Here is a 26,702-nt window from a genome sequence, read left to right as displayed (position 1 = left end):
CTGTAAACTCTACAAAGTATACCTGAATCGTAATTTATGTAATGAATCCCCTGTAAGGTTGTTTCCAGTCTTTCTTTTTTTAAAATTCAAACAAAATGCAGTGAACAAGCCTATATAATGTCATTTTGTGTGTGTAAGTGTATCTGTAGGATAAATTTCCAGAAGTATGATTGCTATGTCAGTTTTGATAGATATTGCCAAGTTTTCATCTTATCGGGATTTTCGATTTATTTTCCTACCAGTAATGTACATGAGTCCCAGTTTCCTCACAGTGCCACCTTCCCTCCGGTATATTTTCAAGCAGTTGGATTTTTGCCAGTGTGATGGTGGTGAGGGGATGTTAGTATTTTTTTTATTTTTCATTTATCTTACTGAGAGTGAGTTTGAGAAACTATATGTTTTAGTGCCCTTTGTAATTCACTTTTTGTGTGCTATCTGTATCCATTGTCCACTTTCCTATTGGATCAATTTCTGGGAATTCTCATACTGTCAGGATAATTGGCATTCTGTGCATTTCATAATTTGCAGATTTTTTTCCAGTTTATTTGTTTGTCGTTTGACTTTATGGGGCTTTCTGTGCAAAACACTATTTGTTTATATGTAGTTGAATTTATCATTGTGGTCTTTAATGCTTCCAGATTTTCCATCACAGTTTATAATTTTTGTATTTAAGTCTTTTGAAATTTAAACTGGTATGAAGTTATACAATACAATATATTGATAACCAAATGTGATTTGAGTCTGTAATTTTCTTTTTTGTGTGCAGTGTTTGCCAGGTTTTTCTTTGAGCATTATGTGTATTTCCAAGAAAGAATTTTGAAAGTTTTTTTTTTTTAATGCCCTGGAATATTTTTTGTTTAAATTTTATTTATTTATTTAGAGACAAGGTCTCACTCTGTTGCCCAGGCTTAAGTACATCAGGCAATTCTGCCACCTTAGCCTCAGGTGAGACTACAAGCATATGCCACCATACCTGGCTAATTTAAAAAAATTTTTTTTGTAGAGTTGGGGTCTTGCCATGTTGCCCAGACTGGTCTTAAACACCTGGCCTCAAGTGATTCTCCTGCCTTGGCCTACCAAAGTATTGGGATTATAGGTGTGAGCCACTGTGCTCAACCTGGAATTTTTTTTTCTTAAAGAACTTTATCGAAATATAATTGACTAAGCATTCAATGAACACATTTAAAATGTACAATGTAATGTTATTTAATATATTCACAGATATGTTCAGCCATGATAACAATTGATTTTAGAACACTTCACTTCAAAAGGAAACCCCATAAGATGATCTACTACTCCTTGCACCCATTCATTCAGTTTCCTGCCCCCAACCCCGAGTAACCACTAATTATTTTCTGTCTGCAGATTTCCGTACTTTGAACTTTGATATCAAAGAAATCATATATGGTCTTTTGTAACTGGCTTCTTGAACTTAATGTAATCTTTTTAAGGTTCATCCATCTTGTAGCATGTATCAGTACTTCATTCCTTTTTGTGGCGAATTAAAATTCACATTTTGTTTTTCTGTTTGTCCTTTGATATGCATTTGGATTGTTTCACCTATTGGCTGTTATGAATAATACTGCTAAAAATATTTGTATGCAAGTTTTTTGGTATTCAGTTGTCTTGTGTATATACCTAGGAGTGGAATCTCAGGATCATATGTTAATTCTGTGTTTAATTGTTTGATAAACTGACGTGTTCCAAAGCAACGGTACCATTTTACATTCCCACCAGCAGTGTATGAGGGTTCTGGTTTCTCTACATCCATGCCAGCACTTGTTATTCTCTTACACTGATTCTAGGCAGTCTGCTTTGTGTAAAGTATATTTCACTGTGGTTTTGATGTGTACTTACCTGATAACTAATGATGTTTAGCATGTTTTCATGTGCTTACTGGATCTTTTATATATTTTCCCTGAAAAAATGGCTATTCAGATCCTTTGCCCATTTTAAAATTGGGTTATGTGTCTATTTACCATTGAGCAATATATATATCTATACCATTTTACATGTACATGTATGGTTTTATTTCTAGTGGTGGGAATGTAAAATGGTACAGTTTATATCTGCTGGTGGGAATGTAAAATGGTACAGTTGCTTCAGATATGGAATTTGCAAGTATTATTTCTCATTGTCTGAATTGTCTTTTTACTTTCTTGATGGTATCTTTTAAAACACAGCAGTTAGCTGGGCTCAGTGGCTCCCGCCTGTAATCCCAGCACTTTGGGAGGTCAAGGTAGGTGGATCACTTGAGGTCAGGAGTTTGAGACCAGCCTGGCCAACATGGTGAAAACCCATCTCTACAAATAAAAAAATTAGCCAGGCGTGATGATGTGCACCTGTAATCCCAGCTACTCAGAAGACTGAGGCAGAAGAATTGCTTGAACCCAGGAGGCAGAAGTTGCACTGAGCCAAGACTGTGCCACTACACTCTAGCCTGGGTGACAGAGCAAGACTCCGTCTCAAATAAATAAATTAAATACTGCAATTTTTGATATCTAACTTTTCTATTTCCTTTTTGCTGCTCATGCTTTTATTGTTATATCCAAGAATCCTTTGCCAAATCCAGCATGTTAGAGATTTACCCTAAGTTTTTTCCTAAGAGTTTGGTAGTTTTACCTCTAAGTGTAAATGTTTGATTCATTTGAGTTAATTTTGTATATGTGTGATGTAAGGGTCTCTCTCACTTCATTCCTTTGCACATATCTCTTCATTTGTCCCAACAGAATTTTTTTAAAGGACTATTTTTCCCCCATTGAATGATCTTGGCATCTTTGTCAAAAAGCAGTTGTATGGTTTTATTTCTGGCCTTTCAATTTTGTTCCATTGATCTACATGTCTTATGCCAGTACCATACTGTTTTGATTACCATTGGTTTGTAGTAAATTTTGAAATCAGGAAGCATTTGAGTCCTCTCCTTCTTCCTTTTTTTTTTGAGACTGAGTCTCGCTCTGTCACCCAGGCTAGAGTGCAGCGGTGCGATCTCAGCTCACCGCAACCTCTGCCTCTCGGGTACAAGCGATTCTGCCACAGCCTCCTGAGTAGCTGGGATTACAGCCGCGTACCACCATGGCCAGCTAATTTTTGTATTTTTAGTAGAGACGGTTTCACCATGTTGGCCAGTCTGGTCTCGAACTCCTGACCTCAGGTGGTCCACCTGCCTCAGCCCCTCAAAGTGCTGGAATTACAGGCAGGAGCCACCGTGCTGGGGCTCCCGCCTATGATTTTTAATTCTTTTTTTTTAATGATTGTTTTGGTTATCCTGAGTCTCTTGAAATTCCATATGAATTTTGGAGTTAGCTTGTCAATTTCTAGGAAGAAGTCAACTGAGATTCTGATATAGGTTGCATTGAATCTATAGATTAATTTGAGGAGTATTGTCATCTTAACAATGTTAAATCTTCTGATCTGTGAGCATGGTATGCTTTCCTATTTAGATCTTTAATTTCTTTCAATGTTTTGTAGTTTTCAGAGTATACATTTTGTATTTCTTTTGTTAAATTTACTCCTATTTTGTTCTTTTGGTGCTATTATGAATGCAATTGTTAATTTAACTTTTTAGATTATATATTGCTAATTTATAGATTTTTGTGTGTTGACTTTGTATTCTGCAGCCTCTCCAAACTCATGTCTCATTTGTTAGTTCTAATATCTTTTAGTGGATTTCTTGTTGTTGTTGTTGTTGTTGTTGTTGTTTTTTAAATAAAGGGTCATGTCATCTGCAAATAGGGGTAGAGTTTCTTCTTTTTCAATCTGGATGCTTTTTTTTTTTTTAATAGTATAAAGGATCATGTCATCTGTAAATGGAGTAGAGTTTCTTCTGTTTCAATCTGGATGCTTTTTTTTTATAAAAATAATATAAAGGATCATGTCATCTTTTAATGGGGTAGAGTTTCTTCTGTTTCGATCTGGATGCTTTTTTTCTTTCTTTCTTTTGCCCATTTTCTCTGACTTGAACCTCTGGTATAATATTGAAGTGTCAAGAGCAGACATCACTGTCTTTTTCTTTATTCTTTCTATTCATAGAATTTCTTTTAGTGTCTCATGTAAGGTGGGTCTGCTAGCAACACATTCTCGCAGATTTGTTTATTTGGTAAAGTCTTTCTTCATTTTTGAAAGCTAGCTTTGCTGAATATAGGATTCTTCGTTGGTGGGTTTTTTTTGTTTTTGTTTTTTCACTTCAAATGTGTTATCCAACTGCCTGCTGGCTTCATTGTTTCCTCTGGGAAGTCAGCTCTTACATAACTTTATTGCAATTCCCTTGTAAGTGGTATGTTGTTTTTCTCTTGCTATGTAAGATTTTCTTTTTGTCTTTGAATTTCAGCATTTTTACTGACATATATCTGTTTATGATCTTTGTGTTTATCTTATTTGTAATTTGTTGAGCTTCTTAAACATGTATATTACTGCTTTTCAATACATTTGGAAAGTTTTCAGCTGTTATTTCTTTGAATATTTCTTTTTTTCTCTCTTCCCACCTCTGGTACTTCCATTATATGTATGTTGGTGTATTTAATGTCCCACATTTCTCTGAAGCTCTGTTAATTTTTCTTCATTCTTTCTTCTCTTTGTTCTTTAGCTCACATAAACCTCTATTGATCATTTTTCAGATTTGTGAATTCTTTCTTCTGCCAGTTCAGATCTACATGTGAACCCCTCTAGTGCATTTTTTAGTTCAGTGACTTTACTTTTAACCTCCAGATTTTCTGTTTGGCTCTTTTTAAAAAATAATTTCTATCTCTTTATTGATCTTTATTTGATGTAATATTGTCCTCATAGCCATTTTTACTTCTATAATCATGTTTTTCTTTAGTTCTGTGAACATATTTGTAATGGCTCTTTCAAAGTATTTTTCAGTTAAGTCAGACATCTGGTTGCTCTTACAGTTTCTATTGTTTGTTTTTTCTAAGGCATGGGTAATATTTCCTGTTTCTTTACCTACCTCCTTATGTCTTTGTTAGAAATTGTACATTTTAGATAATATACATACAGCCCTCTGTATCTGTAACTTCTACATCTTCAGATTCAAGCAACCATGGATCAAAAATATTTAGGAAAAAGACAACAAAAATAATAATACAACAGTAAAAAATAATGCAAATACAGAAACAATATAGTATAACAGCTACATAGCATTTATATTGTATTAGGTATTATAAGTAATCTAGAGATGATTTAAAGTATGCAGGAGGGTGTGCATAGGTTTCACAAATACTACACCATTTTTTATAAAGGACTGGAACATCCACAGATTTGAGTATCAACAGGGTCCTGGAAGTAATCTTCCATGGATACTGAGGGATGACCATGCAGTACCTGGGTACTGGTCTCCCCTCACCGGGGATTTGTTATTGTTATTTGCCTAGTTATTTGTTTAGTGATGGGATCAGTTATTTTAGTGAAGTCTTTTTATTCCCTCTCCAGCCTGTGCTCCTTCATCTAAGCATCTGATATTACTCCTCAAGGAGGCACTGCTCTGGGTATACTTACAGTCACTTTGGGATGACAGTGGTGTTAGTTTGGCTTTTTTCTGTTCTTTCCTTGACCACACCCAGCTGTTAAACTCTATTAACTGCTGGCTGATTGCTCTGTTGTTTTCAGAAAGCTTTGGAGCATGCATTACTCTGTAATCCAAATTTTGACTCCTTTGAAGGAATAGTTTCTGGGGTTCATTTTTGATATTTCTTCTAAGCTCACGAAAGCTCTTCCCAGCTTTTATATTATCTGCTTCTTCCCTATAAACTGTCTGCAGTCTAGACTATATGTTCATGACATCCATGAATCTCTTTCTGGTTGCCTTGCACCACTTCCTTCACTGTTCTTGAGAATGCCCTTGGTCTTGAACTTCTCCATGCTCTGATATAAATGGAGTTAGTTCCTTTGGGAAGAGATTAGGAGCTATCTGTTTTATGAATTATTTCTATCCTTTAGCAAAGTCTCTGAGCCAGGACTCTGGAATGTGGGGTGGGGTAAGTGGCAGACTTCTCTCACAGACCCCTGCTTTAGGCACTGAGTGTTCACTGAGTGGGAGTGAGGGGTTGGGGAGCAGCCTGAGGTCCTCATAGCTTGCCTTGCTTGGTGGTGGAGTCACTGCTTTACAAGCCAGAGCAAGAGCTATCAGTACTTTAATATACTCAGTGGTACTGTGCCCAAGATAGAGCCTTGTCCCCAAACTGGGGGCTGGGCAGAATAAGAGAGCTCTCACATCCGTACTTCTCTTGCCCAGAACTTAGCCTTAGCAGTGGGTAGCTGAGGGCAGGATGATATAATCTGAAGTCTGGTTTTTCCTGAGAAGAAAACCTTTCAACTGGCAGCTGGCAGAGAAGGAACCCTGAGTTCTTCACTGCGGCCATCTGGAATGGAATGTCCCCCTTGCTGAGCTAGTAGTAGGGAAGGAGGAAATGGTCTTGGTTTAAATACCACAGATCTTGCCTTTCTCAATGAATTTTTTGAGTTTTTCTTGAGTAGATGTTTTTTTCATTTACTATTTGCCCTTGGCACCATTTCTGGAGCCTTTCAATGGTGGTTGTTTTATAATTTTTACCAGTTTCACTGGGTTAGGGGGCCAGCGGAGCTCATGCCGCCATGCCAGATATCAGTATTTGGAATGACTTTAAGTACATTGGAATTACTTCCTTTAAAAGGACTGTAGAATTCTGCAATGCAACTATCTGGGCCTGCTACTTTTTGGCAAGGGGGCACAGCTCCTGAAATTTTTATCTGTGGAAATTTGTCTACGTTTTTTCTCTTTTCTGGGGTCAATATTGATAAGTAATACTTTCCTAGAAAATTACCTATTTAATTCAGATTTTAAACTTATTTGCATATAATTGAGCAAAGTCATTTTATGATTATCTTAATTTTTTTCTCTGTGTGGTTATTTCTTTAGAAGCTTCTTTTTATATGTGCTTTAAGAATTACTTAATTCTGGCCGGGTCTGGTGGCTCACGCCTGTAATCCCTTTGGGAGACCAAGGCCAGTAGGCCACTTGAGGTCAGGAGTTCAAAACCAGCCTAGCCAACATGGTGAAACCCTGTCTCTATTAAAAATACAAAACAATTAGCCGGGCCTAGTGGCGGGCGCCTGTAATCCCAGCTACTCGGGAGGCTGAGGCAGGAGAATCACTTAAACCCAGAGGTGGAGGTTGCAGTGAGCTGAGATTGCACCACTGTACTCCAGCCTGGGGACAGAGTGAGACTCCATCTCAAAATAATAATAATAATAATTACTGTAATTCACTAATGAAATAAATACTAGAAATTATTCCTCCCACAAACCTCAGTGCTTAAGATTTATTATAATCAGATTTTTAAAATTTCCATAATGATTATTTACTGAATTTTTCTGTTCGTTATGCACTTTACAGGTGTGATTTATTTAATCTTAACAACAGCCCTATGAGGTATATACTAATAGAATCGTTATTTTATGGAGGAGGAGACTGAGTCACAGAGATTATGTAACTTGTCTAATTATATACTTAGATGTCATAATTGTAACAACTTTGTTGGCTACAAGAAATGTAAAATTATTTAATGCTATTAAATAAATAGATCTGGTTGCTTCCTAATGTCTTAACCTAAATCACCATCTCAAAAAGTAATATAATTTTTAGTTGTCTATAATAACATATTTTAACTCATGAATTATTTCAGTGAAGATAGTAGTGGGGAAAGAGTGTTACCAAAAATTTCCTTCATTAGCTACCAATTTAACTATAGTTGGCATAGGAAATTTTCTTTTAACCCCTTTCTCATTTACCCCAAGAATACTTGCTGGTGGCGCTTGCAGCTGTAGCATTTACTCCAAGATAACTTTGCCACGAAATATCTTGCTTTGATTATTATTTTTGCATTGCTCTGTTATATTGACTTTGGAAACAAAAGACATTATTCTATTTATAGCATTCTGTTTTTAGTAGTGGTATTTCCATTTACAAAATATAGTAATTCTCAGTTGCAGAAAATGTCAAATCCTAGAAGCTAGCATTCCTATGTGTGATGTTAACATAGTTCTCAAAAACAGTTTTTATATTTTATTTTCATATTGAAAATCACTCAGATTTGTTTCAGCCTCAGAGAGTGTGTTTATATAAAATTAAATGAATGCTGGCAGCAAGCTACACTTTTTTTTTTCCTAAATGAAAAAAAGGTTAAAGGAATGTTTATGTTTGGAAAGTCAATGTAACAATTATGGCATAATGAAAAATTTAGAAAATTTAAAAAAAAAAAACATCACCACCGTAGCACTTTAATTTTATTTTTGCCTATCACCTTCAAGTTCTTGTCCACACATTTTTTGTATAGGTAGAAAAATAATGTATCTTTTTTTGTATCCTGTATTTGACAAAGTAAGCTATTAAAAATTATTTTAAAAGAAGCCAATTAAAAATTTCAAACAAAAATGTTCTTTGTCTTTATATTTTTCAACAGCTTTTATGTAAGTTTAAGGAGTTGTACAAATATTTTGGCGAAGTTGGGGATACATAAAAGCACATTACCTTTTGTTTTTGACCTCTTACACTAGTCCTTCCATCCTAAGTATTGGTATGGAAAGGATTATTTGCCTGTAAAGTTGAAGTCCAGTGGATAATTTGGTTTGAAAGCTCTTATATAATACAATCATAGACAAAAGATTTGTTTTTCTTTATGAACTTTGTTAATGTAAGTGTTTTAGTTGCATTTCTGAAATGAGAAATAAACTAAGAAAGATAGGAATTTGAGGAATAAAAGTTTAGTTTCATCAGTATTAAAAAAAACTTCTCCTTAGGCAAGACTGGGTAAATGTGTGTGACTGCTGCCCTCTTGGGTTGGTATAAGGGACATGTATTTAAAAATAATTTGTGCTGAGATTTATCTTTCTTCTTTCAAAGGTGTTAAAATCATCACACAACAGGTTCAACCAAGTAAAATCTTACCCAAACCGGTGACAGCAACTCTACCCACCAGTAGCAATTCTCCTATTATGGTGGTTAGCAGTAATGGTGCAATTATGACAACTAAACTGGTAACCACTCCTACTGGTAAGTTCTCTTGAGCATCAGTTCATTTATTCATCATACATTCATCAAATTGTTTCTCTATGCCAGCAATATACTTGACACTTGGGATACAGAGATTTATGAGACAGTTTTTCAAAGAGGCCTTTCTTGATTCTTACACCCCTACCACCCTGATGTTAACTTTCTTTTGTTATTCTTTCTGATGATCCTTTGTTCTTTTCGTTTATAGCACTTCCCATAATTTCTTACCTATCTAGTTGTATGTTGGTTTGTTTAATGTTGTTCCTTTTATTGAACCATAAGCTCTATGAGGATAAGGGACCATCTCCATTTTATTTACCATATATACAGAGCTAGTCTGTAAGTAGGTGCTCAGTCAGGATTTGTTGAATGAAATTGACCCAACCCACAAGGATTTCACTCTGATGAAGTTGAGAAGCATATATGTTACGTTACGGTTTACTAAGCATTGCTGAGACTGAGGGAAGCACAGAATGGCATTGTGCTCTGATAGGCAAGCAACCAGCATATGCTGGAGGAAGTGAGTGTTGAACATTTTGGATAGTAACACTATCTAAAATGTGGCCTTGAGCAGATTACTTAATCCCTCTAAATATTTTTCTTTGTTTATTTGTTTTCGTTTTTTCTCCTGTTTATTGAAATGGGATAATAATCCCTATACCATAAGGTTATTATAAGTACTAAATGAAATCAGGTATGTAGAAAGTCCCCAGCATAGTGCTCAATAGTTGTCACTATTAATATTATAATTAGCCATTACTGTTATTTTAAATGTTTAACCAAACGTTTTGAGGATGGCTAGTATTTAGATGACAGAATTTAAATAGTGTAAAATGATACCTGTCTCAAGCTTATAAGCTGTCATTTATTGGCCAGTGTGTAAAGGTCTTTACAAACATTGCACTTAGTCTCCTTTAGGCTTTATCATCTCCATTTTCAGCAACTTGCCTAAGGTAACATAGCCAAAAATAGGCAGAACTAGGGTTTGAACCAGTTTAACTCCAAAACCTGTGCTTGCTTTTGTTTTTTAAATTGCAGTAAAATATATATAACATGAAATTTACCATTTTCAAATATATAGTTCATTGGCATTAAGTACATTCACATTGTTGTATAACCATCAGCACCATCCATCTACAAAACATTTTCATCTTCCGAAACTGAAACTGTTGTACTCATTCAACAATAATGCTTCATTTCCCCACTTTCTCCAATCCCTGGCATCACCATTCTGCTTTCTGTCTCTATGTAAAGCCTGTGCTTTTAAACACTATTATTCTTTAGTATTAACTTTATCATACTTCCCCTAAACTTTTCTAAATAGATAACAGTGTTATGCATATGTGATTCCTCATGTTATGGAAAAGTAGTGAAAAATAATAAATTGTCTATGTTTATGTGTCTGTGTTATAATAAGTGTTTCTTTTTTTAAACAAAAACTTAATTTGAATTTTTTCCAGATGTAATTTGCCAAATTAAAACTATGTATCCATATAGCATATTTACTTTGCACTAGTTTTGTGAGGTTTGTTTTTTTTTTCCATTCAGATGTATGCTTATAACCAATCTAAACTAATTCTCCTTGTTGTTCTTCCCGTTCTCCCTTTTTGGGTAATGGTTGTATTTTTCAAAGGTAAATAACTTGGTAAAACCATTTTTTGCGGGGGAGGAGGTGAGTGTTGAAAATGGCTATCAAAGTGGTCCATGAATTTGATTATCATATAATGAAAGAAATTTCTTCAAGTGAAGATGATGTTATCTTAGTAATTTTTTTTTTTCATTCTCCCTAAGGCATTGATGCTTAATTTAGGAATAGCCTGTCTGAGTTACTGGATTTGTGAGAAACTACAACAGACTCATGTAGTTAGCTTTTAATTCCTGTTTGGAGAAAAGAAAAAAGTGTTAGAAATAGTGGGGAAGGATATAAAATCTTTTGAGACACATGAAGAAAAATAGTCTAACAGGTCTAAAGTTGAGGAAATATGTAAATAGAGAAAATTTTAGGCTAAAGAGAAACATTCCTGGCAACTCTAGGCAGCTTTAACTTTAATCTTTACTAAAATGATAGAATAACCAACCCTTTAAAAGATGGATGTGTATTTAGAGGGTAGCAGATTACAAAGCAATGAAAGTTTGTAAAATTTTAGACAAACAATACTGCCTTATTTGCTCAATGCCAACATTGGGTTTGGCACTAAGACAGCATAAAACAGATGCAGAGACCTTAAAATCTATGACAGAAATATCCAAAATACTCTGGCAGGAAAGATGATTAAATTCGTTTCTTTTGGCATAAAACTAGTAGAAGAAGGGTAGTGGAAGAAGGGAACAGAGTTAACTCTACTTTTTCTTGGGTTAGTAATTTGATGCAACACATCACAAAATTTTATGTGTAAAATTAAATTGACTTGGCTGTAGTACTTGCTATATGTGTTGAAAACTGGCTGTAAAATTATAAATTAATGTCTTGACACCTTGAAATTCCATTTTCAAGTTATAGCAATATAGATTATATTGAATTACAGTTAAACTGTATTAGTTATCGTTGTTCTATAAGCAATGACAACTTTTTCTTTTGGCTTTTCCCTTTCTATAGGCACACAAGCAACCTATACCCGGCCAACAGTGAGCCCATCCATTGGTCGGATGGCGGCAACCCCTGGAGCTGCAACCTATGTGAAAACTACGAGTGGTAGCATCATTACAGTAGTACCCAAATCATTAGCTACCTTGGGGGGCAAGATAATTAGCAGTAATATAGTTTCTGGTAGGTATATCTGAAATATGTTAAAGGTATAGGTGGCCTTCATTGAGAGAAAAATAAAGAACTTGTTTCATTGAAGGATTGTATTTGATCTCAGTGTTTTGCTTAGAAATCTAAAGCTTTGTTTTAGTCCTTATGTTTCATGATTAAATATAGTTTTTAGTTTTAATATTCAATATTCACATATAAAGCTTTTCATAGTTTTAAAATGGAAAGAACCTTTAGTTGCTTTTAGTCAGAGTGGAAAGATTATAGTTTATATATGCATAGAGATTTTTCATTTGCAAAGTATTCTCCTATTTGTCAACCCATTCAGACCCCATAACAACTCTGAGGTGGTTGCTGTTGTGCTAAATTTACAAAGGAAGATAGATTTGGGTTTAGAGAGAGCAAATTGACCTGTCCAAGACCAATTAGAGTTAGAAAGTGGAAGAATTATTATTTGTTCTAAATATGTTTTGGGGAACATATCTCATAATTTCAATTACTAATGTCACTTTAGTTTATTAAAAATAAAAATATTTGAATAGTTTATTTACTTTTTGCCATTTATATTAACTTTGCTTTTCAGAAATATTTTACTTTAATAGTGAAAGCCAACCGTCTGCCTATTTATTGGTATATGGAAACCATACCTGGTTTTTATTGGCTCATTAATCTCTGCAGTTCTTGGGTTGTGAACCCTAATGTGGAATGTTAACATGGCATCTGTTTTCATCGATTATTATTTTTAATTAAAATGATGTAAATAATCTCTGATTAAGCAAGACTGTAGACTTTAATTGTCTAACATTTTTGTAGACGAGTCATATTTTGTATGCCCCAGGTGAGTTGTTCTAACATTTTAAAGTCAAGGGATTGAAGTTCCTGGCAGTAATTTGATGTTGCTGATAACTCAGGGAGTTAAAAAATAAAAAAGCAAAGTAGAGCATGGTATTGGCATAAAGTGCTATATTTAAAGCTGTTAATTTTGGCTCTACTTTTAAATGTAAGTGAGAAAATCCAATGTTTGCCAGACTGAGGAGAGTGAAACCGGTAGGGAAAGAATCATCGTACTCCAGGTTTTAAGAGGATATTTTAAATAACAGTTAAAACTTAAATTATAATGTATTACTTGACAGTATCTTTACATAGTATAAAGCACTTACTCAAACATTTGTGAAAAAGGGATCATGTATTTCATTGGTAGGTAGTTTTTTATGACCTTAAGGATTTTTCTGTACTTATACGTAAATTTGTAGTTTCATATAGCTTGAAGGAATGTTTATACGTCACAAGTCCTCTATTTTCAGACCTAATTCATAATGTAGCTGCTTTGTACCTGGTTAGAGCAATACAAGCAAGCACATTTTCCTAAAAGCAGAGATGTCATTTGAAATTTATGTATCTTATACAGGTATAACGTGTTATCCATCTTTGTATTGAATTATAAAACCGTTCATGGTTAGTTGCTACTTCAAGTGCATGAGTGTACATGAGTAGAGACTTTTCCAGCATTACAGGATATACTTGGCATACAGTTTAAACAACTTTATTCATTGCATGGTGCTCATTACGTCTCTATCTCTGCTTCACTGACACTTTTATTCCAAAGAACTTCTCTTCTTCTGGTTGCTCTAAACTGATCCTGTGTTACATCTCACTGTTCTCTATAAAGACAGTTTTCTTATTTTATAATATTATTGTTGATCTATGATACTGGGATTATAGGTTAGTTTTAAAATCTTTCATTGCCTGTTTATAGTAAACTGTTTATTGTAAGCATTTCATTGCCTGTTTATTGATAAGCCTGGTTGAATGAATTTACACAGTTTTCTGTCTTCATCCATGAGCAGATGCTTTTTCTAGGGTCCCATCTCCCCCAAACAAAAAAGAAGTACTTTCCTTTTTTTTTTTTTTTTTTTTTTTAAGACAAAGTCTCACTGTGTTGCCCGGGCCAGGGTGCAGTGGTGTGATTGGCTCATTACAGCGTCAGCCTCCTGGGCTCAAGCAATCCTGATACCTCAGCCTCCCAGGTAGCTAAGACTACAGGCCCACACCACCATGCTTGGCTAATTTTTGTATTTTTTCTAGAGACAGGGTTTTGCATGTCACCCTGACTGGTCTCAGACTCCTGAGCTCAAGCGATTTGCCCACCTTGGCCTCCCAAGGTGCTGGGATTACAGGCATGAGCCACTGTGTCTGGCTCTTTTCTTAAAATACACTCACACATCTAGCTATAAGAATAGAAGACTTAAAAAAAGACACTTTCCCTCTCATTGTGGGGGAATTTGGAAACTACAGCAAGGTTCAAGGAAAATTAAAAACCTATGATTTTTACTATCCATAGGACTGTGTTAAAATTTAGGTATATTTCTTTTTATTCATTTTTCTATTCATTTATTTGTATAAATGTGTGTGTGTGTATATATTTTTTTAAATTGGGATCCAATATAGTCAGATTTTATCCTTGTTTCCTATAGTAATGTTATTTTCCCATGCTAGTAAATGTATTTTGACACCCCTCCTCATATTAACCATTTTCTTATTGTAGCAAGTTTTAGGTTGCTTACAGGCTGTCTTGTGTGTGTGTGCGTGGGTGTGTGTGTGTGGCATTATAAATAATTCTATGATGAACATTATTATACATAAATTATTTTGTGGAATTCTTACTTCCTCTGTATAAATATCCTAGGATGCAATTTAATGCTTCCAGAGTACTTTCTAGAAAGATCACTTTGTTCTTTTTATTAGAACAAACAGTTAAATGGAATCCATGACTATCTTTAGAGTTGATTCATATCTTTTTTTTTTTTTTTTTGAGACGGAATCCTGCTCTGTCACCTAGGTTGGAATGTATGTAGTGGTGTGATCTCTGCTCACTGCAACCCCTGCCTCCCGGGTTCAAGCAATTCTCCTGTCTTAGCCTCCTGAGTAGCTGGGATTACAGGCACCTGCCACCACGCTCGACTAATTTTTGTATTTTTAGCAGAGACAGGGTTTCACCGTGTTGGCCAGGATGATCTCAAACTCCTGACCTCCAGTGATCCACCTGCCTCGGGCTCCCAAAGTGCTGGTATTATAGGCGTCAGTCACTGCGCCTGGCCAATTCATATTTTATAGAATCAAATATTTATTTACATGTTTATATATTAGATTATCAGATTTGTACTTTTTTTGTGAGCTTTGTTGAGGGTTAGATGAATAATTATATTGGATTCTTCAGAGTTGAACTCACTACCTTGGTTCTGGGGACATTATGAGAACCTGTGACAATAGCAAAACTTTAATTCTACTGATCTTTAGTACGGTGTCCAGGAAAGAAGCTGTTATTTTTGCACTTTTTCATTCGTTCATTCTTTGAGCAAAGCAACATAAAACCTCACCTAAGAGACCAAGATTATCAGGTAATTTTAGAATCTGTAAATAGAATAGTAAAATCTGAGCCAATAAATTTGTGTTCTTCTTTAAGCCTACCTATTATAATGCCCAAACTTTTACAGGAATCTTTTTTAAAAATAAGAATGCCTGAAATGCATCAATATCATAGTTGATTATTATCCAAATGAGATTTACAGTTATTTGCACCCATTATATCTCGATTGTTTTATAAGTGAAGACTATATAAGTGGGTCCTTCTGATATGCTACAAGCCAGATACTCTACTGTGTGTTGTGATACAGAGGAATATATGCATGAGTTTTATTATCTGCCCTAAAGAATGCTAAGCAAGTGAACTTGTATAATTCTTTTGTAACATGGGAACGGCAGTCTACTGTGAAAGCACAGAAGGTGACTTTTTTGTAATGAATGATACTTCTTCAATATAATGTAGGTATCCCCTAATATAGAAACGTGTTCACTGGAATTTCAGACATTTATAATTGATCATTGTATCAATTATAAATTATATTCTATTTTAATATAGTGTTAGACTTGCTTTTCCTTATGCTATTCCTTTTTCTTCTATTTTCTGGCATTTGCCACCCCGCCCACCACATTTTGTTAAGCTTGTGGACTTGGTTTGCAACTATCATATAAATTGAAAAACTTCTGTAATGGAAGGGATTAGACATTTTAGTAGGTAAAAATATAATTCATTTGTTAAGCAAGTTTTGTCAAAAAGTGGCCCTTGTACTTTAGCATAAAGTCAAAAACATAGTAAATCATGTCAAAAGAGGTCTGTATGAAACCGTGTCAAAAAGGTCTATAGAGTTAATCACATGTGAGGGATTAAAGTTAATTAAGAGTTAAAGTTAGTATAAGTGAATCATGGGCAGCTTGGTTTTTGAAATTCTTAACAGCTGACTATTTAGAGACTACAAATAAATGGAAAAAGTTGTGAAGCTAGTTCATAGGTTAAAATGCTCTTTTATGTAACCTCAGAGCATGTTACCTTGGACTAATGAAACATTATATAATGGCAAGTATATTATAAAGACATTTTTTGTAGCAGTATTGCCAAAATTAACATATAGCTAGAATATTCTTATTCTTAGTGTAACTTTGTTTAAAAAATTTAAGTAAGGAATATTAAGGTTTTCCAGTGGAAAATAATAAAATTGTGTTTATTTTTTGAAGACATATTACTCATGTTTTTATTAAGTAATAATTCTGTGCTTAGTCATTTGATAGATGATATATAGGCCTGTAGAAGAAGAACTCGACATGCCTCTTTTCATAAGCAGAGGAAATTACAGGAGCAAAAGTAGCATTGGAATTTGTATACTCAAAGACCAATGTGGAAACCAGCACATTAAAGGAGAGGTGTACGTTAGTTAATTCTAAAAATTAAGGTCTGACAAAGCCTGGAAAGCTAGGCAGAGGAGTTTGGGCTTTGTGTGGTAGGTAACGGGAAGCCATAATGAAGAAGTTACTTGTTAGATTAAAGTTTATGGTGTGTACTCTGGAGTACATGCTAATTAGATTAAGATGGTAGATTAAGGGACAGATTATGTATTAATAGGATTTTGAAACATGAGGGAAAGTTAGAACTGGGGACGAAACGGGAAATTAGGGAGTTTAACCAGTTGACATGTTCCAGGTTCTTGGCATGATAAATTTAGTTTTTTAAGAATGTAATTGTCATCCACTGTCCTAAGCACTGAGGAATCATAAAAAGGTACAGTGTGGAGATTAAGGGGCTTTCATCTTGTTGAGAGGTATAGGGAGTTAAGATGGGGAAATAGGCCAAGCCTGCTGGCTCATGCCTGTAATTCCAACAATTTGGGAGGCTGAAACAGGAGGATCACTTGAGGCCAGGAGTTCAAGACCAACCTGGGCAATGTAGTAAGACCCCATCTCTACCAAAAAATACAGAAATTAGCCAGGCATGATGGCACATACCTGAAGTCCTAGGTACCTAAGAGGCGGAGATGGGAGGATTGTGTGAGCCCGAGAGTTGAAGCCTGCAGTAGATATGATCATGCCACTGCACTCCAGCCTGGGTAACAGAGTGAGACCCCGTCTCTCTTAAAAAAAAAAAAAAAAAGAGTCCAGGCACAGTGGCTCACACCTATGGTCCCAACACTTTGTGAAGCTGAGGCAGGAGGATCACTTGAGCCTAAGAGTTTGAGATCAGCCAGGGCAACATAGTGAGACCACGTCTCTACAAAAAATCAAAGAGTAAGGTAGGAGGACCACTTGAGCTCGGAAGGTCAAGGCTGCAATGAGCTGTGGTTGCTTCATTCAACTCCCGTCTGGGTGACAGAGCAAGACCTTGCCTTAAAAAAATAAAAATAAAAATAAAATTTTTTGAAAAAGAGAAGAAGACAAGGAATAAATCAAAGATTTGCACCAGAATTTACATCTGAAGGTTGGAAGGTAGATTTGATAGGTAGAAGAGAAGCCAATTATGGAAGGATGTGTGGGAGAGGGCAAAGTAATACTATGTTTGGATCAGTAGGTATAGACCTATTAGATAGATTTTAATAATTGACAATATAAGTTTATATATGTAAATTAGAGTTTTATCCTCACACTCTCCAGAGTGCTGCAGATTACAGAAGCATACAGTGAATCTGTGACTTGTTTTGTATATCGTTTACTTTGTCTTTTTTGTTTGTTTGTTTTGAGATTGAGTCTCACTCTGTAGCCCAGGATGGAGTGCAGTGGCACGATCTGGGCTCACTGCAACCTCCACCTCCCAGGTTCAAGCAATTCTTCTGCCTCAGCCTTCCAAGTAGCTGGGATTACAGGTGCCCACCACCACCCCCAGCTAGTTTTTTATTTTTATTTTTAGTAGAGACAGAGTTTCACCAGGTTGGACAGGCTGATCTTGAACTCCTGACCTCTGGTGATCCGCCCATCTCGGCCTCTCAAAGTGCTGGCATTATGAGCGTGAGCCAACCATGCCTGGCCTACTTTGTCTTTTTTAGTCACAGAAAAATAATGGCTTATTTCTTTTCATAAATTTTTTCTAGAACCTAGTATTATGTAAATTTAAGTATTTACTTCATGTTCTTTTTTGAAGGGTTTTCCCATCACTTCAGTCACAGATATAATACTGGGTCTGGGGGAAATATATGTCATAGAATAGAGATTCTGATTTGTTTCTTTTAACTAGTCAAAGAGTATTGATGGTGAAACTGATGTTTTTTGATTCTGAGTTTTGTGTATAGGTTCTCAGATTCTAAAAAGATGACTGCTTTAAGAGTCAATTCTTAATATTCTTTCATTCTGGTATGACTTATAACTTACTATTCCAAGCCTTCATTTTCATCGTCATGACAGCTTTCATGTCATCTAGGAATGACATTTACTATATGTACTAATTGTGTATAATATAAATAGAAATAACCAAGTGTCTCTAGTCCTTAACTCAGGCCTTCTTTTCTTCCCCCTTTTCTAAGGAACAACTACCAAAATCACTACAATCCCAATGACTTCCAAGCCCAATGTGATTGTTGTGCAAAAGACTACAGGAAAAGGAACGACCATTCAAGGCCTCCCGGGCAAAAATGTTGTCACAACGTTGCTAAATGCTGGAGTAAGTAAGAGCTTCAACTGCAGATTTAGCAATTCACAGAGGGTTTAAAGACCAGCTATATAAATATTTGCGCAAGGACTTGAGAACCCCCGCAATAGCCAGAATGGCTTGATTTACTACTGCTGTGATATAATAACTGTTAAAGCACCACCAACTGATACCATTTTTCACAGTAATTTCTAAAGCATGTTGCTCATACTTGCTGATAGCTAAGTTGCTTGTGACCATGATTTAGATGCTTAGCTTTGTCCAAAAAGAGAATTCCATTGGCTTAACTGTAGGGGGATTTCTGTTGGAGCACTGTTTTATTCCAGCTTATGGTCAATAGATACTGACCTAGTATTTGGCTTAGGGTGGGCAAAGAGAAATATGTGGGATTAAGACTAATTGGTAGGAATTTGTTACTTTCATTTTTTTTTTTTTTCATTTTTACCTCTTTGAGCTATTAAAAAATGAAATCAGGCTGGATGTGGTGGCACATGCCTGTAATCCCAGCTGGTTGGGAGGCTGAGGTGGGAGAATCGCTTTCGCCTAGGAATTGAAGACCAGCCTTGGCAACAAAGCAAGACCCCCACCTCTACAAAAATTTATTTAAAAAATTAACCAGGTGTAGTAGCATGCACCTGTAGTCCCAGCTACTTGGGAGGCTAAGGTAGGAGGATCACTTGAGCCCAGGAGTTTGAGGCTGCTATGAGCCATGATCATGCCACTGCACTCCAGACTGGGCAACAGAATGAGACCTTGCCTCAAAAAAAAAAAAAAAAAAAAAAATCAAAGAAATAACAGATTTATTTATAGTTCTGAAGGCAGTTGGTAGAAGGTTTGGAGTTTGACAAACCAGGGCTTTGTTTCTTTATATTGTAGTTGTTTGACCTTGGGTGACATGTTCAACCTCTCTCATTCTTAATTTCCTCATTTGTACATTGGGGTTGATGATATTTACCAGGGAGGTTGTTTAGTAACTGGTAGCTATTGTGAAAGTGCTTAGAATAGGGCCTGGCACATAAGACATCCTCAATCATTGATTTTCTTCTTCTTGTTATTCTTGGTACTTAACTGTTTTGGCTTGTTAGTGTCCCTACCTTGTCTGACTTCACTAGAACATGGAATGCTATACTTCACTTAAGTAGATCTCATAAAAGCTTCATTGGTAGGGGTCCAGCATTAGATTTTTTCAATGTGTGGGAAAACAGATTGTTCCTAGCCTGAATTTACATAGTAAGCCAAAAGTAAAGCAGGATTAGAATTCAGTTTTTCAGAACCCTTTGTAATGTGGTTTGCAGTTTCAAAGAACTTGATATGTAAGAGGGGCTGCTTTGTATTCTAGGCCCTGTGGTCACAAAGATCTGAGAGTCATGTATGATTCATAGCTGTTAGATATCTCTGATAACAACTGTTTGACACAGGCAGTGCTAGTGAAACAAGCAAATCAACATATAAGACCATTTTCTGGGCTGGGTGTGGAGGCTCATGCCTGTAATTCCAGCAATTTGGGAGGCCAAGGCAGGTGGATCACTTGAGCCCAGGAGTTTGAGACCAGCCTGAGCAACATGGTGAAACCCCATCTTTACAAAATTACAAAAATTAGCATGGAGGTGCATGCCTGTTATCCCAGCTACTTGGGAGGCTGAGGTGGAGGATCACTTGAGCCCGGGAGGCAGAGGTTGCAGTGAGCCAAGATGTTGCCACTGTACTTCAGCCTGGGTGACAGAGCAAGACTCTGCCCCTGCCACCCCTGCCAAAGACCAAATAGGCACATTCACCTCTACTCACCACTTGCTCACCTGTGCATGCCCACAACACACATCAGAAGAGCTTTTTTGAAAAACAGGCCGCTAGTTGGTTTTGTTTGGCTTGAATGGCTCATCATACTCGGACAGGGTCCATTGAGCTATTTAATAGATAGGTATGCTCACTTGCAAACTAGTGGCTCTTGGCAAATGAACTAGAGCTCTTTCCAGAGATGGCGCTGTGAAGAGTATGCATGTGTTGAAATAAGTAATAACACCATTGGCAGATGCTTCATGTTTCCCTTAAATAATTACAACAGATAGTTAAACTTGTGATTTTTGTAATTATATTTAGCTCTAATTCACAGTGATTGCTTTTTAGCCAGCTCACCTGGGTGCTTTGTGTTTACTGGCTGCTAAGTTTAGATAGGCACATATTTAGATGATGCTGGCTAAAAATTAAGGAAAACTGATGAGGTGCACATTCTCAGATCTTTTCATTTCCATCTTAAGTTTATGGATTTTAATTTTAAAAATTTTAATAATTTAGTAAAGTCCCTGTATTTGAACTTAATTTAGTTAAGTTCATGTAAAAAGATGTTGATTTCATGAGTGACCAGAAAATGGTACTTAAGAATAAAGTAGATGAAAGCATAGAAAATGATGAAAAGTTAATGGATATAAGCTATCTAGTTAATAGACTAAAAGGATATTAGTAATATATGAATAGTAAAACATAGGAAGCACTGAGTTTTCCCATCTTTTTTTCTACATATAACCTTATATATTATTAACAATATATAACATTCTTTCCTCATGGCATATGTTCATCAAATTTTTCCAATATATAACCTTAGAAAGAATGTTAATACTTCTGCTGATTTTGCTTGCCCATAGTTTTTCATGTAGACATTCTAATATATATCCTTATAATTTCATATATGTAGAACTTAGGGGATTTATTTTATGTGTGTACATTTAGCTACTGGTATATTGCACAGTAATTTTCTAATTACACAAATATTTATTTCAAATATATTAGAAAATAAATATGTATTTGGGGGATAAGACTTATAATCCCAATTCTTAGAGACAAGCATTAACAGTGTACTATACCTTCTTCTAGAATTTTCTGACTATTATTTGTATTCCATGAATGGGACAGTGTAATAAGTATTTTTGCATGTGGTAATTTTTAAAAATTCACTCATCAGAGAATAATTAATTCCTTCTTTGGGTAGAAAGTTGGTCAGATGACTTTCTAGATCATTTCGACCAAGTCTAGGATTTTTGATTTCCTGGAAACGTTATACTTTGTTTCATAATCTATAGCCCCTTTTTCATCATCCTGGTAAAACCTTACTGATTTTTCAGTGAGAGGACTTATCATTTATATGCATATAAATCTCTTATGTAATCATTGACTTCAATTTAGGGAGAAAAGACTATTCAGACAGTGCCAACAGGAGCAAAGCCAGCTATCCTCACTGCTACAAGACCCATCACCAAAATGATTGTAACGCAGCCAAAAGGAATAGGTTCCACAGTTCAACCAGCAGCTAAAATCATCCCAACAAAAATTGTTTATGGGCAGCAAGGGAAAACACAGGTATGCTGTAAGATATGATGATTTTTCTTGGCTCTTAAATATTTTCAATTCCTAAAATTCCTGGGTAGAAATTTGAAGGAAAAGATCAGCAATCTTTAAGAAATCAGATTGTTAAAAGTTACGTTTGAATGTGTTAATTATTCACGTATCGTCAAAACTTCATTTATCTTTTCAGTACTTTCTTTAAGATATCTAAATGTTTATGTCGTGCTATCAGCAAAGATTATGGGGAAATAATTACCTGGGAATACAATTTGCTGAAGGTGTATTTTGTGATTTGAGGGGGGTGGTTGAGGGAGGATCATAGTCATTCAGAATCACTCAAAGAAAAATATTTACTTTTTATAAGCTACCATGGCCTTCAAAAGCATTTTATTTACTTATAAAATTAGCTTTGCTTGACCCCTTGAACAATAGATAAGCTAGAGATGTATTTATTTTTCAACGAATAGAAGATAAGGGAACTTTTCTGAAAATTTGCCTTGGAATTTGAGGCTCAGGATCTAATCATATGTTGCTAGGCTACTGTTTATTTTGTAGGTATTTTGCTTTTCTGAGAATATCGAGGGAAGCAGTATTAGTTTTGGTTGAGAAATGCCATCCTAGAATTTGTATAAGAGGTATTAATTTACCTATAAACTACTAATTTACTTTTAGAATCTGTTTCCTCAGAATTATAGCCAAATACTTTACATATCTTAAATATATATATATAAGCTTTTGTGACAAGTCCAAATTGCCTATGGAGTTCAATTGTAATAATTTCATTTGCTTCATCATCTAGAGTATGATATAAACCATGTTTTCCTTCTTAACTCTTGGAAATGGGTAACTTAATAGAGTCTGAGAAATTTTAGAATCTTATATATGGTAGAAACAAAAATAATTGTGATGAGTTAATAGTTTTTATTCCGTAGCTCCAATTGAAGTTAACTCCTGGAGTTCAGATTTTGAAGTAGAATGGCCCAGTTTGAAAATTTTCTCCCATTTCACTTGTTTCAGTGTTTTTTACTTTTACCAGGAGTTGATCTAACACATGTTCCATGTTGCTTCTGATAGTTGTCAAATCAGTATTCATCTGGGGTTTCTTCAAAGATTAGTTTAGGTCCCAAGCAAGTTTTACTTTTTGCAGGTGTGTCAATTAGGAATTTGATTTAGTTTCTAATGAAGAAAAAAGAAATAAAAAAAAACTTGAAGAACACTGGCTCAAATAGATTAGGGTTTTATTTTTATTATATTAATAAAAGTTCAGAGGGAGGAAGTCCTGGACTGATATTGCAGCACAAACATTCCACTGGGAATCTAGACTCCTTGTGTCTTTTTGTTCTGCCATCCTCAGCTTGTGGATATCATTTTACTATATAGTCTACAGATTTTAAAATGACTTCTGAAGTCATAGGAAAACAGGCACAAAGGTTCTTGTCAGAATTATGGCTATTGCAGTCTGGCATGTACCACTTTAAAACACTGTATATGGCTTACACTGTAATTTGTCTGTAGATTGAATTACTCTTTGATGAACAATACTGTGCCTAAAAAGCATAATTTACAGAATATTTTCCATACCAGGAAAATATCAGTTTATGACCTAGAAGTTTAGCATTTTTAAATCGTGTTCTAAAATTTTATCTCAGTATATTTCTGCTTTTCTCCTAGGTTCTTATTAAACCCAAACCAGTGACTTTTCAAGCGACAGTCGTTAGTGAACAAACAAGACAACTAGTAACAGAAACATTACAGCAAGCATCCAGGGTAGCAGAGGCTGGTAATTCATCTATTCAGGAAGGAAAAGAAGAACCACAGAATTATACAGATAGTAGTTCCTCTTCTACAGAGTCCTCCCAGAGTTCCCAAGGTAAGATCTATTTTACTTCTGATTTATATAAGTACTACTGACATAGTGCCTGAGTTCTAAAATAGAGGTTTTAGAGGTTGCTTCTACGCATTTCACAACAAATTTGTATGCTCTGTCGATTCTTTTGGCTTTATTTTTGTTGTTGTTGTTTGATGTTAAATCGGTGAGCTGAAATTTTATTTTTGGTAAAGGTTACCATTCTTTCCTGCATGGAATGTGTTCATCAAATAATTAACTTTAGATGATGAATCTTGTCAGGTAGGTAATATTAAACTGGATAGAGTTATGATTCCCAGACGGTAATTTTCATATTCTTCCTCTCCGGTTTGGGTAAGTAGGAGAAAAAGTATGCAAAGAAGTGAATATATATTTTGAAATGGTTGTTGCTATACCCTGAGAAAGAATCAAGGTGGTCAGAGGTAGACTGTAAATGGGCTGTAAGTAGGGTGACTATACATTCCTATTTGCATGGGACAAGTCCTAGTTTATATTGTTCTGGCACAATTATTAAAGTACTCCCTTTCACTCTGAAAAGTATCCCAGATAATCATATGGTTGTCCTAATTATATGGAAGGAACTATGAAGCTAGATTCTACAGCAGGAAACTCTTTGTCCTCAGTGCTGTTTGAATTATGTTACTTTTCTAGGAAATCTCTTGAAGTAAGCTCATGATCATAAGCTTTGAGACCTTCTACAAATCTAGTACTCATGTCTCTCAGTTATCTTAATTGTTCTTATTGTTGGGTGATACATTTATGTTTGTGCTTATGTACTCTGATGCATCTAAGCAAAGCTGTTTATCTTCCCTTGTTCTTTCCACACTCTCTCCATTCCCTCTCTCTGCCTCCCCATTATTCTCTCTGGAGTGCTTTCTTAGCAACTTCACTTTTCTTATACACAGTCTTCAGATTGTGCAAACACTAGTATTTTAACTCTTTGGTGGAGTCTTCCCAGATTAGTTTTACATGGTTCACATTGCTGATTAGTCCATTAATTCAATTTGACAATTATTGATCAGTTTATACTACATACTAAGCATTATGCTAGACCCTACAGAGGAGTACAATATAGTTCTTGCCCTCTAGGAGTATAAAATCTAGATCTAGAATAGAGGATTTAAAAAATACACATACAGCTCTAGTATAAGAATTTTATTAGTAACAAATAAAAAAATGCCAAAGACTGAAAGTTGACACTCCAGTGAGGAGAGGACAGGATAAGAAAGCATTCAAAATGTTCTTTGAAAATTCATCAATTAAAAATAAATGAAAATGTTGATTTTAACAAACATAATATTGCCCTCATTATAGAGAGTGGATAGTTTCCTTCAGCATATTATCAGTGATAGTAATATTTTCTGAATCTGTTTGCTAAGATGGACTTTATCATTCTGTATTGACTATGAGTCAATTATCTGCTGGTTACACTTCATTGATACTTATTCTCCAATCATTTCTTTTGGTATGCAGTTTCTTGAGCAATACTGGCCTTTTTTGCACTCAAGATATATTTTCAAAGAGGGCAGATAAAATGTTTGGTATGAGTTGGTGCAAAAAGGGGACATGAACAATAGAAGTTTGTATATACATAATCCCAGGTTATCCTCTGAAATTGTTAGTCCTTTCCTAAGAGATCTGTGAACCAATTAGTACTTCCCAAACATGCTATTTCATTGTAGTTGAATCTTTAGGGTTTTTTTTTTTTTTTGAGATGGAGTTTCACTCTTGTTGCCCAGACTAGAGTGCAGTGGCGCGATCTCAGCTCACTGGAACCTCCGTCTCCTGGGTTCAAGCGGTTCTCCTGCCTCAGCCTCCTGAGTAGCCGGTATTACAGGCACGTGCCACCATGCCTAGCTGATATTTTGTATTTTTAGTAGCGATGGGGTTTCATCATGTTGGCCAGGCTGGTCTTGAACTCCTGACCTCAAGTAATCCACCCACCTTGGCCTCCCAAAGTGCTGGGATTATAGGCGTGAGCCACTGTGCCCGACCGAATCTTCAGTTTTTATTCTAAGAATGGGACATAAGTTTGTGTCTTCTGTTTTTATTTCTTCTATTAGGTTGGTGCAAAAGCAGTTGCCATTACTTTTAATGGCAAAACTGCAATTACTTTTGCACCAACCTAATATATCTTTCATTGTATATTACTTTTAAAAATATTCTATAACAGAAAGTTTCACAATTTAGAATAGGCATAGTTGACTGTAAAGCAGATTTTTATAATCTGTTTTCCCCTCCCCTTATCGCCTTGTATAGCTGCTTACTACATTCTTACAAAGACTAGGTCTGGGAATATATATGCTTTGATTTAAAGAGAAAGGGATTAAGATGTTGGTTAGTCTCAGGTCATGCTGATTTTCAAAGTATGTGAGAATATTCCTACTTATTAGGAATGTAAGTACTATATAGCAGTTTATTTTTCTGTTACATTGTTGCTTTTGTAGTTTTTAGCCACTTTTTTCTTTTTAAAGTGACCTTTTCTTTTGATATAATTTCAAAATTACAGAACAGTTGCAAGAATAGTAAAAAGAACTCCTGTGTATACTCTTTACCTAGACTCACTACTTATTTACATTTTGCCACATTTACTTTGTTGTTGATTCTCTGCCCTCCTTCTGCTGTGTGTGTGTATATTTTTAAAATTTCTTAACCATGTGAGAGTAAGTTGAGCTATCATGTTTCTTATATTTACTTAAATTTGTAGGCCTATATTTCTTAAGGATTCTTCTTTTTATGACTAAGATACAATTAT

At 35.3% G+C, this 26,702-nt stretch overlaps 1 protein-coding gene across 13 annotated transcripts in view; it reads left to right on the top strand.

Annotated features, from left to right (window-relative positions):
* Positions 1-26,702, top strand: part of EMSY (EMSY transcriptional repressor, BRCA2 interacting) — a 104,419-nt gene that overhangs the window by 56,678 nt on the left and 21,039 nt on the right. For all 13 annotated transcript variants that reach the window (XM_021926340.2, XM_009186957.3, XM_021926341.2 and 10 more), the window contains 5 exons: positions 8,876-9,025; positions 11,622-11,792; positions 18,620-18,756; positions 21,922-22,095; positions 23,752-23,950. In XM_021926340.2, the coding sequence (XP_021782032.1) occupies positions 8,876-9,025; positions 11,622-11,792; positions 18,620-18,756; positions 21,922-22,095; positions 23,752-23,950 (831 nt within the window). The remainder of the gene's footprint in view (positions 1-8,875; positions 9,026-11,621; positions 11,793-18,619; positions 18,757-21,921; positions 22,096-23,751; positions 23,951-26,702) is intronic.

The sequence above is a fragment of the Papio anubis genome, chromosome 12 (assembly GCF_008728515.1).
Source record: "Papio anubis isolate 15944 chromosome 12, Panubis1.0, whole genome shotgun sequence".
Classification (NCBI taxonomy): Eukaryota; Metazoa; Chordata; class Mammalia; order Primates; family Cercopithecidae; genus Papio; species Papio anubis.
The sequence above is the reverse complement of the archived record's forward strand: the minus strand, read 5'-3'. Positions and strand labels throughout refer to the sequence as shown.